Genomic DNA, 15,043 nt, shown 5'->3' on the forward strand with positions numbered 1-15,043 from the left:
GTCATTTTTTGAGGTTATGGCTCAACCATGACGTGATGGGTGATTTTTGATACCGTATTTGAATTCAGCGCCCCAAAATCCATAGGAATACGTGTGTCTTGTGACCAGATCCGCACACTTTTTTGTGTGGCTGTGGTATTATTTATTTTTTGTTTTATTTTATACGTACTTCTTATTACTCTTTTAAGAGTTATTTAAGAGAGGAGGCGGTAGTAGAAAAAAATCTGCATTTGCAAATTCTTCCTAAATTTCTATTACATATAGGTACGTATATAATGTGAAACGATACATTCTATTCTTTTCGTTTTTTCAGCAGTTATAGGAATATTTGATCTGTGCGCTGAAATATCTTCCGATGTGTTAATTTTTAATGAGCTGTTAGTCAAAATTACATGAACTAAACTAAGAGCGGAAAAAAGTCCGAAAAGTGCATATTTACGTAACTCCTTATTAAACCATTCAACATTTAAACACTGGTAATCCTTTTCCGGAACATTCAATTCCTGAAGAGCGCGAAGAAAGGAACTATGGTAGAGTTTTACGAGATCATCATAATTTTCTTCAATTACCGACGTCCTTGAACTCGAATAAACAAAATAGTGAAAGTCCGTCGCAAGCGATGCATGTCTGGCTCCCTGAAAATCCACCAACTTCACACGCAAATTTTTATTATTGCGTGAAAAGAGAATGTTATTGATCCAGACATCTCCGTGCGTCAGAACATGATGCTTTCCGCTGGAGTTGATTAGATCTCTCATAATATTGTAGGCATTATTCACATGAGCCTTTAAAAAATGTATTGCTTCCACAATTTCTCTAGTTAAAGTGGGAATCGCCTCCAAACTCTGAATAGCGGAGTTCAAACTATGCTCAATTGACCGGCCAATAGATGGCTTTTCATCTGACGGGTAAACAACTTCTATCATTGGTTCAATCAGTCTTTGAAAGTAAGCAGGGTCCTTCAGCTTTATGCTCAATGACTTTGCATGAAACGACGCCATAGTCTGAAAATGTACATCACCATATTAGTTCAAAGATCGGAGAGTAAAAATCGTACACAATAAAAAAGATACTTAATTTAAGAATAGTTTCTTGCTCATCATTATATAATTGTACCTCTATTACAGCAGTGCAGTGCTCAAGGTCTAGTAAACTTAGTCTATCATGAATAGAAAACTTTTCTAGGCTCAAATCCTCCATAATTATTTTCTCATGATCTGCGTAGATTAATTCTGGACCAAAAGGTCCCAGCAATGGCAAAAACTTTCGATATACATATACTTCATTTCGGAAAAGCTCTGCCGTTCTTACGGAAGCTACCAACAGAGGGTCGCAGGGAAACCTCTTCGTTATGAAAGACTTCTTACACGCTGCGCAAGGAAGGTCAACATTATTTACTTATTTTGTATAAAGTCTAAATTAATTGACTATGTTGCTTATCCATAATTGTTTTTGTTAACCTGTACAAATAAAGGTCACTAACCAGTGCCATTTCCAAGAATTCCTTCAATCTCTGTTCTAATGATTATCGACATATAGTTGTCACCGGGTTTACAGCCAGGCTTATCTTTAGCTTTTACAATTCTAAGACCCTGGTCTTTTTCTCGCTCCCTCAATAGAGACAGAAATTCTATTTCAAACTCTGCAAAATTAGGGTAACGTCATTTAAGAGGTCTTGTGTTTTTATTTATTGAAAGAAAGTAAAAATATTTTACTAAATATATAGGGTATTTAAAATTTGTAAAATTTTATCCAGAAATAACCATTTTTAGGACAGATCACAAAAATGTTTAGAGGAAATACACTTTTCTTTACTTTATGACAATGTAAAAGACTCCTTCTTCTCTAATGTATTCGGCGTGTTCAATTGAGACTAATAATTAGTTTCCCCTCAAAATTAAGAAATAGAGAATTTTACGAAACTTGTTGTATCTCTTCAATGATATTTGATATGGTTCAGGGTTTGCACTATTGTAGAGGAGATGAGCATAAGCGAAAAACGTTTATATTACGTTCATTGGCAATGGCCTTAATACCACTTGACTTACGTCAAGGTCTTCCGCATCAAGAACACTTATGATAGTGCATATTATATAGCTAAAGCTCATATCTAATCTATAGTGATTCTTCGTTTTGTAATTTAACCAATAATGTATCAATTTGTATACAAAATTTTAATAATTATCATGCAATAAGTCTTATGAAATACATGTTTTATTGATAATAATATCTATTTTAGAAAGAAGATACTTTACTACCTAATTTTTTAATTAATTATTTAATTTCAGTTTATGATCTAAGCAGAGTGCGAATAATATTCAAACTGCGAAATACTAGAAGTCATACGTAACAATTTCTAAGAGATAAGGATTCACAATGTTGTCAAACTCATTTTTTGTATTTCTCTCAATAATAGATTACACACACTATTGTGACAAAATTAGAAACGCTTATATAATGGAGTATCAAGTTTTTATTATGTTGTTTGTTATGCCTGGTAATAATTATTATAAACTAAATAATTTCTTTTATTATCATTTAATTAATTAGGTCATTAGAATTTGAATTATTAAGTAATACAAACAGCATGTTTAATTATTTAAGACTGTGAAAAATATTGTTCGTTTGTTCGAACTTTAAAGTTAAGAATGTAAAAAAGAAGAATGTAAAAGAAGAATGTAAAAAATGACATTGAATATACTTACATGCAATGTCATTTTTTAAATCAACAAAATAAAGTTGTAAAAAATCTTCCAAGGAACAAAAGCAGAAATTGCTAACTAGGATTGCTTAGGGAAAACCGATCTTATTACAACAAAAGTGAGAGCAGAACAGTATTTTTCTATAAACAACACAGAAAATAAGTTGACTCTTTTAAAGAATTTTTTATTCAAATCATGAAAACCGATTCGATGTCAAGGCATCATGTAATAAAAAAAATCTCCTTAGCAATGAAAGTCGAAAATTTACTTTCTAAAGAATTTACCGTGCAGAATAAATGTTTTATAAAAACCGTTTCTTTGTGTGAGCAATTTGAATTTCTGCACTACTAAGATAGTTTTTAAAATCTATTTATCAAAATGTTCGGAAGTTTGACACCAATGGTTTCACAATTTACAGAAACGAAATTATCATAAATTTAAGAAAACAAAATATTCATGGCATAAGGTATAAAACTGTTTCAAGTAGAAATACATTTTTTTACTATAATAATGTTTTACCTGTGTCTTCAATTTCTCTTTCAAAATTTCATTTAATGAGCAATCAATTATAACTTTCCTCATTTTCTAAATCATTTAAAAACTTCTAAATTCTTATATAAAGTGCATGTAGTGAAAATTCTTAAGAATCAGTCAAATAAGAAAAAGGCACATAAATTAATTCTGGAAAAAGAAATTAATTATATTGCATGATTATTGTATTTTTCACTTTTGTTTTTATTCACTTTTAACTGGAACTACTCTAATTAGAAATCAATTTGAAGCGCAATAAATGATACACTGTGCACTCTGATTCAGTCGTTAGTATGACCGAAGTGTCACTCTGCTTATTGTCAGTTGATAGAGTAATCTTCTAAAAATGTTCGAGTAGATGAGAAATTAACAATATATGATATTATTATTGAAAGTTTATCAATGACAACAATAGATTCCCGTATTTATGATGGCTTCTGTGTACATACAATCATCACAAAATAACACAAAAAACTAAGTTTTTAATTTTATTTCAGCTTTTTTAAATGTATAATATTCGTATCCCTCGAAGAGAGACAATATTGTTTTAATACATACATGTTTCACTGTTTTCTTTGTTCAGAATAAAATCTTTTTTTCTACATAGTTGGTGCGTTTTTACATGATAGATACAAAAAGGGATCACTCGAGTTATACATGATTAAAGTGGAATAATGTTTTTGATGATGGTTAAGATGTTTGTAAATCAATCACAAACGTACGCGATAGAATTTTTTCCTCGTCCATTTCTGAGCACTTCACTATTCCTAGGCCAGCAACCAACTATTCTGATAAACTATGCAATTGCGATATTAAGCGGCATATCAGGCACCAGATAAATATACCGAGTGCAAGAGTGCCGATTCCTAAAGTTTGCAGATGGTGCAAGGTGAGTACTATATGCAATAAATATAAACAAGAACAATTCCTTCTTGCTGCCAGTCTTCAACAATTATTGGTCGTGATCTGTGAGACTCCCAATCAAGGAAGAGACTGACAAGGACGCTAATCGCAGTTACCTTCGGAGATAATAAATATGGTTTTTGCTAGAGAAAAGCACGACGTAAGAGAAGCATTGTCAAAGCGGAAAAATACTAAAGAGGATTATGAAATTTTTAAACAACAAAAGAGGTCAATAGAAATTAAAAAATAAGAACTAAAAATTGGAAGATATGATTTTGTTTATCATTGTTTTAAAAAGAAGTTTAAATATTGCTATCCTTTGCTTTTATTAGAAAATCAATCCCAAGCAGTCTTCCTCGATGGATAATGTTTTGAAAATATTGACATAAAAATTCTTAATGTGTATTACAAAAAATGTTGAAATTCTGCAACGTTGACTAAGATATCGAAAATCTTATCCTTAAAATTATCCTAATAAATTAGGAGAAGTTTTGGACCGTCAAACAAAAAATAAGATAGAGACCGAACCGTCTTCGGAAATCTTGCAAGATCGATTCGATATATAGCTAGAATAGCTAGAATTTTTGTATAGTTTTGCGCTAATTTCAGAACTTACATTTTAAATCACTCATTCTCAAAATTTCAGATTTTTGCTACAACTTCCCTTCATTAAACTTAACGTATAAGGCTCATAAAAGCCATAAATTATGACCGTCTTTCTGATCATTAATCTCGGCAGTCAATTTAAAATAGGTCAGAAAATAAAGTTCATTTGGTTTGGAATTCCATAAGCCTTCCAAATGTTAAAAAAAATCTTTGTGCCCTTCATTTCACAGAAAAAAATAAGAATACAATTTGTTGCAGGAAATTTTTGAGAGCGATTAAGTTTTGTTTAGCCAACTTCACGTCTTTCAAAAAACATGTGTTTGTCATGGAAAAACAAAAGAAAGTTTAACTCATATTTGTGTCAAGTTCATCCTGTGAAGTTAATTTTTGTTGCAGAGAATCTTTCGTCGGAAATCGATGTAAAGTTTATCTTCTGTTTTTACTGTGTTTCGAAAAATGATGTCTTAAGCAAAACAATAAATTTTACTCGTATTCTTTTAAGTACTTTGTATATGGAATCGTTATCTGACTAAACGATCTTCGGCAAGGACCACTTTTTCGTTCCGACCTTGTAAACATAAACTGAACGATTTTGTCACCGTAATATTGTTGAACAATTGCTTTATCGATAAGAATTTTTAAGAGAGTGCTATCAAAGCTAACCTCGAAAACGCCTATATAATCGATTATTTTAAATCACGATAATTCTCGTACACGAACCTATGATATTTTCGAAAAAAGTACCCTTTTTTATGGTGTTCAATGAAAATTTCAGTTTTTCAATTTTGCTAAAGCTATCCCTTAAACTTCTTTCTTTTGGTAAAAAAAGTACCATAATAAATTTTCTTTCATTTCTTAAAAATTGTTTAGAGATTTCACCAGACTGTTCTGGGTCAAAAAATAAGTTTTTTAGTTTTAGATTTTTTTAAATACTCAACATGTTTATTTATTAAAGCACTATAGTACGTTAAAATATATTTTTAGATACAAATTACCTGATAACGATGTAAGCTTTTTAATTAACATCGATTTTGGTACAATTCTCCTGGCTGAGTTTTGTTTAATCACTTTTTAGTCACTTTTTAAAATAAAGTCACTACAGTCACTTTTTAAAATGGCAATCTCATTTTAGTTATGTTTGATCTACATTGAACTAATTTTAATTTTTTTTTTAATTCACCCTGAATTTTCTGAAATTCTCTATAAAGCCACTGAATTTAATGGATCCTCATTAGATTCTCAATTCTTTTCATTTCTCCTGAAGGCTTTTAAGTTCACCTTTGATTCTGGTAAATGTGATTAGGTTCTTATTCATTCCCATCTATTTCAATTTCATAGAATCTTTTTAGATGTAAACAAATTTGTTTCATACAGTTGAATACTTTTTCTTCACTTTGAATTCTTTTAAAACTATCTTTTATTCGTAGAAATTTAATCAGATCCTCTTTAATTCTAATGAACTCATCTACATTCACTTCATTTTTACTGAAATCACTTCAATATTTCAAATTTGTTTTGAAATTCATTTTAATTCTAATTAATTTATCCCAAATATAATGGTTATTGTTAATATTTTCGAATTGTTTTAAATTCAGTCGAAAATTTAAAAAATCACCTTGAATTTTGATTAATTTCTGTTAAATTTGCCCTAAATTCGATGCACTCTCAGTTATCTAAATTCAATGGCAATTTGTTGATATTAAAAATTTGTTTCAATTTACTCAAATTCTTATGAGTTTTCATCACAGTATCTTGCATTCTCTTGAATTCTTCTAAACTCACTCCCCTGTTACAGGAATCTAATTTTTTTATTTTTACCATTTCATCTGAATTCTTTTGAATTTCATTCGATTTTTTATTAATTCTCTGTGAATGCTGATAAATGTATACTTAATTTGTTTAAATTTACCTGAAATTATGTTACATTTCAACGAATTCTTTCGAATTCTTTTTAAACCAAAATACCATTAGTAACATCATTAATGCATATGAGTAACTTTAAATTAAGTTTAGTCATGAAATACATTTTAAAATACTATAGGAATCATTAAACTACAAAAAGGTGTATTTTTGGTATTTTTCAAAATTATCTTATCACCTGGCATTAATATTTTGAATTCATTATAAAGAATATTCTCTTTACATTCCAAAAGAAATCATGCTCACATTATTCCAGAAAAAAAAAGTTTGGGGGCCATTTCAAACCATTAATTGTAAAAATGGCCTAATGAAAACTAAAATTTTGCTCAAAATAAAATAAAATTCATGACAGTATTTTTTCACAAAAAGGTGCAAGTTTATATACGGTGATACGGGTATTTATGTATTGTTAAGATTTATGCGCGAGCACATTCCCATCGCGCGCGACTCGCTTCGCTCGCAAGTTGTATTTTTCTCAGATTCGCGCATTCGTATATTTGCGACCGGTCTTTGCATTTCTCTCACATTCGTGCAGATATCTTTCAAAATTAAAGATCAAGGAATCGACAACTTTATTTTGGCGATTGTGGACTCTCTTTTGTTAAAGCTCTTTCGGTTTTAGCAAACTCATTCTCATCACGTATCTCGTGCTTCGCACGCAATTTTGCACCAAATGTCAAATTTTCTACATTATGCTGTACAATTTTATTTGAAATATAATACATTCTTTATTTACCTCTGCCTTGGATTGGGCATTAAGATTTTACAAAATAAAGTACAAATTGAATTTATCATGATTACTTGAATATTTGTTTCTTATTTTACGTTAATTTTTATTCTTAGCTGCGCTGAAACATATATAATTTCAATAAATTTAATCATGACAATTTATAATATGCATGGAAATTAAAACTGTCTTGTTCTTATTGCCTTCTTTCTATTTATTCATTTATTTTTTAATGTTGTTTTTACGATAAAAAAAACTACGCTCCCTATCGAAAAAATATTCGTAAAAAATTTGTGAATTTTATTTGCATGAATAAATTTTGTCTCACTTATTTACGTACCTTGTATCGATGTACTCAAACATAATTTTCTTATTTTCAATGTTGTTTTCAAAAATAAAACAAAAACTACTTATCCTACAAAAAAATAATTTCTTAAAAATTTACTGTTCTTTTCAAGGAGCACAGTTTTTGTTATTTTTTTTTCGTATCTTGTTTTGTTTTCCACAAAATGGAGTTATTGCATTTTCATTAGTTTCTTTGCCATCAAAATTTGAATTTTAAATTTTTTAAATCGAAATTCAAAAAGTTGTTTAGGCAATCTTGTGGAGCCTTCAAAAAGTAACGTTTTTCTTTTGTTGACTTTTCTCCATGCCACGCTTTTTTTTAGCTGCAAATGTTCATTTTCGTTTGGTTTTTTAGATTTTGAAAATGCTATAACTTTTGTCATTTTTGTTTAATCGAAAAATGTAATTGGGATAAATTGTTGGTATTTTATCTACTATAAAAAGCTGTCGAAAGAATTTTCAAATATTAAAAAAGAGGTCTCAAAAATGTTCAAAATGCTCTATTTAAAATTTCTTCAAAAAAATCTGGCTAACGAACTCGTCCTTTCTTTCCAAATCCTTATTAAGTGTGCCAAATGGGAATCCAATCGAATAATCTCTTTAAAAATCGCCGTTTTTACAGACTACAACGACAACAACGATGACTACGATGACAGACGTAAAAACTATTTTTTCGGACTCAGGGGGTCTGAAAACGTCGACATTTAATGGAATCCGCGAAAGTCATTTTTCGCATAAAACCAATACCTTCTTATTAGAATTAGAATGTAAAAATAGCTTGTTTAACATTATTAACCTTTACTATTAAATTTTGTGCAAATTATTTTCAAAGTTGGTTTAACTTTAAAGTATGCGATCTGTTGTAAAAAAAATCACCTTGTTTTTTTTCGCATGATAAAATTTATCACAAAATGTGCAATAATAGAATAGCTGACAACAATTATTGAATCTTTCATGTCGTTCGTGTTATAATAATTTAAAAATTCATAATTTCATCGAATTATATATTATCATCTTTATTATATTTTTTAACGATGTGACTCAATATTCGTTGTCAGCTATTATATTATTATACATTTTTAAAAATTTTATCTTGCGAAAAACAAGGTGATTTTGAATGTAAAATTTAATATTATTCCGACCAAAAATTCAACCTTCAGATGTATTTATATATAGAGTTTGAAAAATTATGTGCGTCATTTTCCCGCTTCTGTTATTTTGATGAATTACGATATCAATTCACATATCAGGAATAATACTATTAAGCTTCAGTCCTTAGTACATAATCAGTTAACCCCGCTAAGATATACTAATATTTTTGAATATTAATGGTACAAAATAGGATATCCAGAAAAACCAGGTGCATTCTGAAATCCGGTGGACTTGAGCTTTGGTGATTCTTGTAAAAAATATTAGAAAATATTAGATTCTATGAATACCGCTGTAATACGATGTTCGTGATGTAAGAAATCATTGTTTTGAACACTTTTTTGACAATTATCATTATTGTTGAAAGTGTGAAGAATACATCTTTGATATACTATTTATAATTCATCGTTAGAAAACTATCTTCCTAACTGTTTTTGTGCATGCAAAGTATACCCCTCCAAATGTTTTTCTGCAAATAAAAAAATATATGACCCTTAGTTTTTCGAGTGCTGCAATGTATATCAAGGAGAATAAAATCGGCGAAGGACACCTGGAATACCTTCCTGGTAAGTTTATTTTAAATCATTTTAAAATTATGAATATGAGGAATATAGAGTATTTTCCGTTTTTAAAATAACTTCATTTGTTCTTATTCTTTGCTCAATAAATCTGATTATAATCTTAAACACAGACCTTTTCCGAGACAAAGTAAAAGGCAAAGGCATGAGTCACTTTTGAAGAGTCACATATTTGAGGGCAGGACACTTTACGTTTGACTAAGCATTAAGACTTTTTCCATGAGTCGAAAGTCAAACCGTTAATCAATATTATTTTAAGGAATATAGTGCATGGAACTTGGTGTTAGAAAGAGGTCACGTGTGTCCAGCACGAAGGTTGAAACAGGACTGAAATAAAAACTTAGATACCGCCCAACCAACCGAGCGAGCCACTAAAACGACAATACTACCTCTTCATATTCGCTGTCGTAAGTCTCGAGCAACAGATAATACTAAAAGTGACCGCGCGAAACAAGAGCGTCAGGGTCGACCTCAGAAATAATCACAAATTTCATTAGGAACAGTAAACATTTCTCAATTATAAACGTATCTAAGAGAGCTCAAACCTTCTGTTGTAGCGGGCCTTAATCATTAACAACTTGTCCTAAACCTAGGACTTTTAACAGAATGGATGCCTTTCCATGTAGTCCCGAGCTTGTTTTATAAAACAAATGATACATCTTATAGTGGAATCTAACTATCAATCTGGATCATTATAGTGATCGTAGGCATAAGGTAAAGACAATATGGAGGAATGTAAACATGCATCAATTCATTCTATTGTATTTTCAAGCATGTAAGATTCACTGAACATTTGGAACACAAAAGCGTGAGTAGAGTCAGCAGCAGCTCAAAAATCGATTTACGAAACACCTGCCGAATTGTAAGACAATTCCTAGTTTATCAGAAAGTTAGCCATTGAAACCTTATGATCCGAAGCTAAATTTTATTTTAGAATTTTATTTTATCATGAATAAAAAAATTGGTCAGCAAGACCAAATGCGACAAACGGTAAACAGTGGAACATCAGCTGTGTATCAACTACAGTACAACAATAAATAAAGCAAGCATCGACGCGTCTCTATTATAGAAGTGCAAAGTTTAAAGCCAAACGCAAATAGGGATACAATTTTAGAATCAAGTTTGCTGTCACTTATTCATATATACAGAAAGGTGCAGTAAATAGACTTAAGGAGATCAAGAATTATCTACTGATCTCAGAAAACTAAGCAAGATACATTAAACGACAGGCTGATTCGGTGGGGTAATACATCGATAATGAACACTAGCTGGCGGAAGCTGCAGCTGAATGGTAACCGGTGATACAATACATCACATGCAATATCACATCTTTCACAAGAAGATGGCCTTATTGAACCAGAGGGAGAAGTAAAGATTCAGTAACCAAGAATGGGATTGAAATAAAAAAAAAACAATATGAAAGGAGATGTGACGTGCCTTTATTTTTGGGCTTTTATTTTTGTTTGTCGAAAAGGTTTAGGCAGTTACGTTGGGCAGGGACTTGAGGAGTTTGTTTAGGCATTTACAAAGGTACCGAGAATTGGTAATAATTGAGTGGGCATTAAGAGAGGTAAAGGGCATTTATAGAGATCTCCAGACTCTATGAGCATGGTGTTTTGAAGTATATTAGCTGTAATGATTACTTTCTTGTATTTCATTGCAAATGCATTAAGTTAGCATTGCTCTAAATATAAAACTCCGAATTTTAAACTTTCATGCCTGGAAAGTTGTGAATTTTAAATTGTACATTTGATAGTTTACAATATTTCACCATATCCAATTAGACATCATTCATTTTAAGCGCTCTAAAATTAATAAAATTGTCCAATTTTCGGTTGTAAAAGTAATTATATTTGAGTTTTAAATCTCTGGAAGTGAAATTTTTATAATTATTGCTAAGTCTGAAAAAATGTCTGTATTTCTATAGTTTATAAGGCTTTGAAAGTATACAATTTTAAGTACTTTTGGAAATTTTTATTTCATTTCGTTGTGAAATTTCAAAGATTTAAAATTGATCTAAAACATCTCAAACATTATGAATTGTAAATATTTTTTCTCTTACACTCACGTGTTTTTAGACTTTAATAAAACTAACTAATTTAAAATCCAGGAATAATCAAATGCATCTCTGCAAACCAGCTTTATGCTGCGAACCTAATGTAATGAACTGCGAACGCATAAAAAATATATTTTTAGAATTTTCTACGCTTTAATTTAAAAAAATCAAATACTCAGACAATAAATTTGAAGTTTTAATATTCAGTAAAGTTTAATAGAACACAGTTATTAGAAATATTATTCCTTTGGCCACAAGCATATAATATTCCAGGGGTATAATATTATTATGGTTTTAATCTTTACCCTTGAATAAATCATAAATATTAAAAATGAAATTTAATTTTTAAGGTCATCTTAATTTCTGATCATTCTTGTACGTAATTTCTCAGACATCTTCTGCATACAATTTATTTCTTAGCTGAACTACTATACTCAGTTACATATTTATTGTGTCGGAAGATATGATGTTTCGTGTGCGATAGCACCGAGAGAAGATAATTGTTCAAATTTTGGTTCTGTAATTTGGTCTCTTCGTTTAAGAGCATAGGGTTGATGCGCTTCTATGTTATTGTAATAATACAAGAAAAATCGGTTATTCTTATAACTAGAGTCGTCCTTTTCTAAACTAACATTATCATTAGCTTTATAGCCTTGTGGAGGTCGTTGAGCGTCATGCACTTCACCACGAACTACTGAATTTGAGGCCTTGTATAAAAGTGCTTCAGCTGCTTTTCTTTCAGTATTTTTCCTAAAAAAATGTATTATTTAAAATTTATTTATTTATTTTAAACAATATAGAAAAGAATAAAAGTTAAAATATACATTCATGATCATAAGTCTCTTTATTCTATCATTCTTTTTTACTGTTCTATCAATTTCTAGACATTGTGACCATTTTATTCTATTCCCATTTCAAAAAATTATACAAAAAATTATATTTCTATCTATGCAATTTTTGTTATTAATCAGTCCTATTTACCTTAAAAATAATGTTATTATTATATTAAATATTATTCCTGTTTACAAACTTCCGCATCTTTTTTTCTACCCATAATATCAGTAAAAATATCATGTAATATCATATAACATAAAAATATGAGTTAGTAAACTTGCTTAATAAATGAATGTGATTTTACATTAGACACTTTTTGATTTCGGACCTCACACTTTTTAATTCAGACTGCACAAAGTGTGCCGAACTGCACAACATCTTAGGCTGTGGAAACATTATAAAATGGAACGTTTGTAAAACTAGTTTACTTATTATAATTAACATATTTTATTTTCCAGGACTGATTTTATTAAGGTTCAACGATAATTTATTAAAAATACTTATATTTAATACATATTTTTTTATTTATGCAAAAGAATTGTTGACATAGACGCCCCCCCCCCCCAATCTTCCCAGAAGACTTTCTATAGTTTATGCACGGCCCCCTACCCTTACGACTTTCCCGAATTTTCGGGTGGACGAGGCACTTTGTTTTTATATAACGTTATTTTTACTTGAAAGTGAAAAATCAAGTGGGACAGCTGAAGGAAGGTATATACTTTGAATGAATAATCTGAAATAAAGAATTTTTCAGAACTAATTATAAACATAATAATGAATAAAAAATGTGATCAGCACATTTTTCTATCCTTCTTTTATTTTATTATTCCAAAAATATGATTCCGTTTTCTTCTTATATCATTTTCATAGAATAGCAGAATATTACACAGTAGACAGAAAAGCATTAACAATGCTAAAATTAGATAAAATTGCACACTACTTCAAAGAGCAAGTAAAATTCATAGAAATAGATGGCATTCTTGGAAAAAACGAAAAAAATTAAAATGAAAATGTTAAATAAGTGTAAGAAACAGCAGAATAGGAAGAATAAGATTGTTAGAAAAAAGAGGTGTAAGAAAATACGTAATAAGTGCAGAATCTAATAAAGGTTCTATAGGATAAAATTGATGGATCGAAATTCTCACAATAATTATTGTGGAATACCTTATTCGTTGCATACTTCGTGAATATGACTTTAAGAGCGGATTTCAGTTTGTTGTTTTGAATTTTCCAGAATATTGTAAATAATAATTTCGAAATAAAACATTTTAACTTCAAATCTGTTTATCTAAAATAGTGCATGCTTATTGTAAATGATCCTTTAATAAAAAGGCAAAAATTCCGTTCAAAACTTTTGAAGCGAATCAAATGTTTTAAAAATGACAAAAAAATAATATCTATAATTTATTGTCTTTAACCAATTTTTTGAAGAATTTAAAACATTTTAAAACATATTTGTGCTTTTAAAAAATTTCAAAAAGCATTCCAAATTTGAAAAAATTAAAAACATTTTTAAACAAAATTTAGATTTTTTAAGATTTGGAAATAATATTTTAAATCTTTTTAAGGAGTTTAAAATGTTTTAAGACAAGAACAATAAATTATTAAAATTTCTAGGAAGATCTAAAGGGATTCTTTATGATGACAAATCAATCTAAAGAGCATATTTTTAAATATTTGAAGATATGACATAAGATTTTCAAAATTATCAAAAACGAATCAGGAAGATTTGGAAACCATTTGAGAATTGAATAACGCCAGTTAAAAAGATATTTAAGAATTTTAGAAATTTTGTAAAGATTAAAAATATTTTCAAAAATAGAAAGATGTCTAAAAAGTAATTGTATTATTTAAAATTTTTTTTTCAAGCATAAAAATCTTTCACAATCTTTTCAAATTTTCTCTAGATACATGGAAAAATGATATTGATATTGGAAGTTTTTATCTTCTTTTGAACTTTTTGAACTTTTTTAACTAAAAATTGTTTGAAAATTAATCTTTTTGGCTGAAAATTCATCTTTTTGGTCGAATTTAGCTATTTTATTGAAAATTGGTCTTTTTCATAAATTCAATACTCTTTGGTTTGAAATAATAACTTTTTTGTGTTGGAATATCAAGTGTTACATTTGTTATTACGAATTCACGTTTTTTGTTTAAAAGTTCAACTACTTGATTAAAAGTCAAATGATTGGGTTAAAAATTAATTTTTTGCAGAATTAATCTTTTTTCTTGAAAATTCTACTTATCTTTTTGAATTTCCTTAATAATCTTATAGAAATTGCATCAACATAACCTGAAAAGTAAATCATTTTTAAAAATTTCTATTTTGTATTGAAAATGATTGTTTTCCACTCAAACCGAAAAAAATATGCGCGCGTGCAGTTTAAAAATTGTTAATTTAAAAATGAATTTTACTGCTAGCTTTAAATTTTCTCACAACTGATGTTAATTCAATTTGTGATCATTATTGTAGTGTGGTATTTTATTGTTCCTGCGAATACAGATCTTACATTAACTACTTTGATAAGATAATAAAACTTAATTTGATTGAATAAAAAATTATTCATTGTCGTTAATCCTTTAATAAGGAAAGATTGTGGGTCCGGATGCAATAAGGGCACATAAAATTTTTTCGTGCGAAAACGAAGTCCCCTGGAGGCTTTAGAAAAAATTTTCGAATTTTAATTTTCAA

At 29.2% G+C, this 15,043-nt stretch overlaps 1 protein-coding gene across 3 annotated transcripts; it reads right to left on the minus strand.

Moving 5' to 3' along the window:
* Nucleotides 1-237: 237 nt before the first annotated feature.
* Nucleotides 238-4,217, minus strand: LOC117170280. 3 transcript variants are annotated; one of them, XM_033356946.1, is made up of 4 exons: nt 3,956-4,217; nt 1,484-1,642; nt 1,117-1,370; nt 238-1,004 (listed from the first exon to the last, which is right to left on the minus strand). In XM_033356946.1, the coding sequence occupies exons 1-4, from the start codon at nt 3,978-3,980 to the stop codon at nt 255-257; spliced, it is 1,188 nt and encodes a 395-aa protein (XP_033212837.1). In that variant the 5' UTR covers nt 3,981-4,217; the 3' UTR covers nt 238-254. The 3 variants fall into 3 exon arrangements, with proteins under 3 accessions (XP_033212837.1, XP_033212838.1, XP_033212840.1); XM_033356947.1 differs by having other exon boundaries at nt 3,792-4,217; XM_033356949.1 differs by lacking the exon at nt 3,956-4,217 and adding an exon at nt 3,222-3,527.
* Nucleotides 4,218-15,043: the final 10,826 nt, after the last annotated feature.

The sequence above is a fragment of the Belonocnema kinseyi genome, chromosome 3 (assembly GCF_010883055.1).
Source record: "Belonocnema kinseyi isolate 2016_QV_RU_SX_M_011 chromosome 3, B_treatae_v1, whole genome shotgun sequence".
Lineage (NCBI taxonomy): Eukaryota > Metazoa > Arthropoda > Insecta > Hymenoptera > Cynipidae > Belonocnema > Belonocnema kinseyi.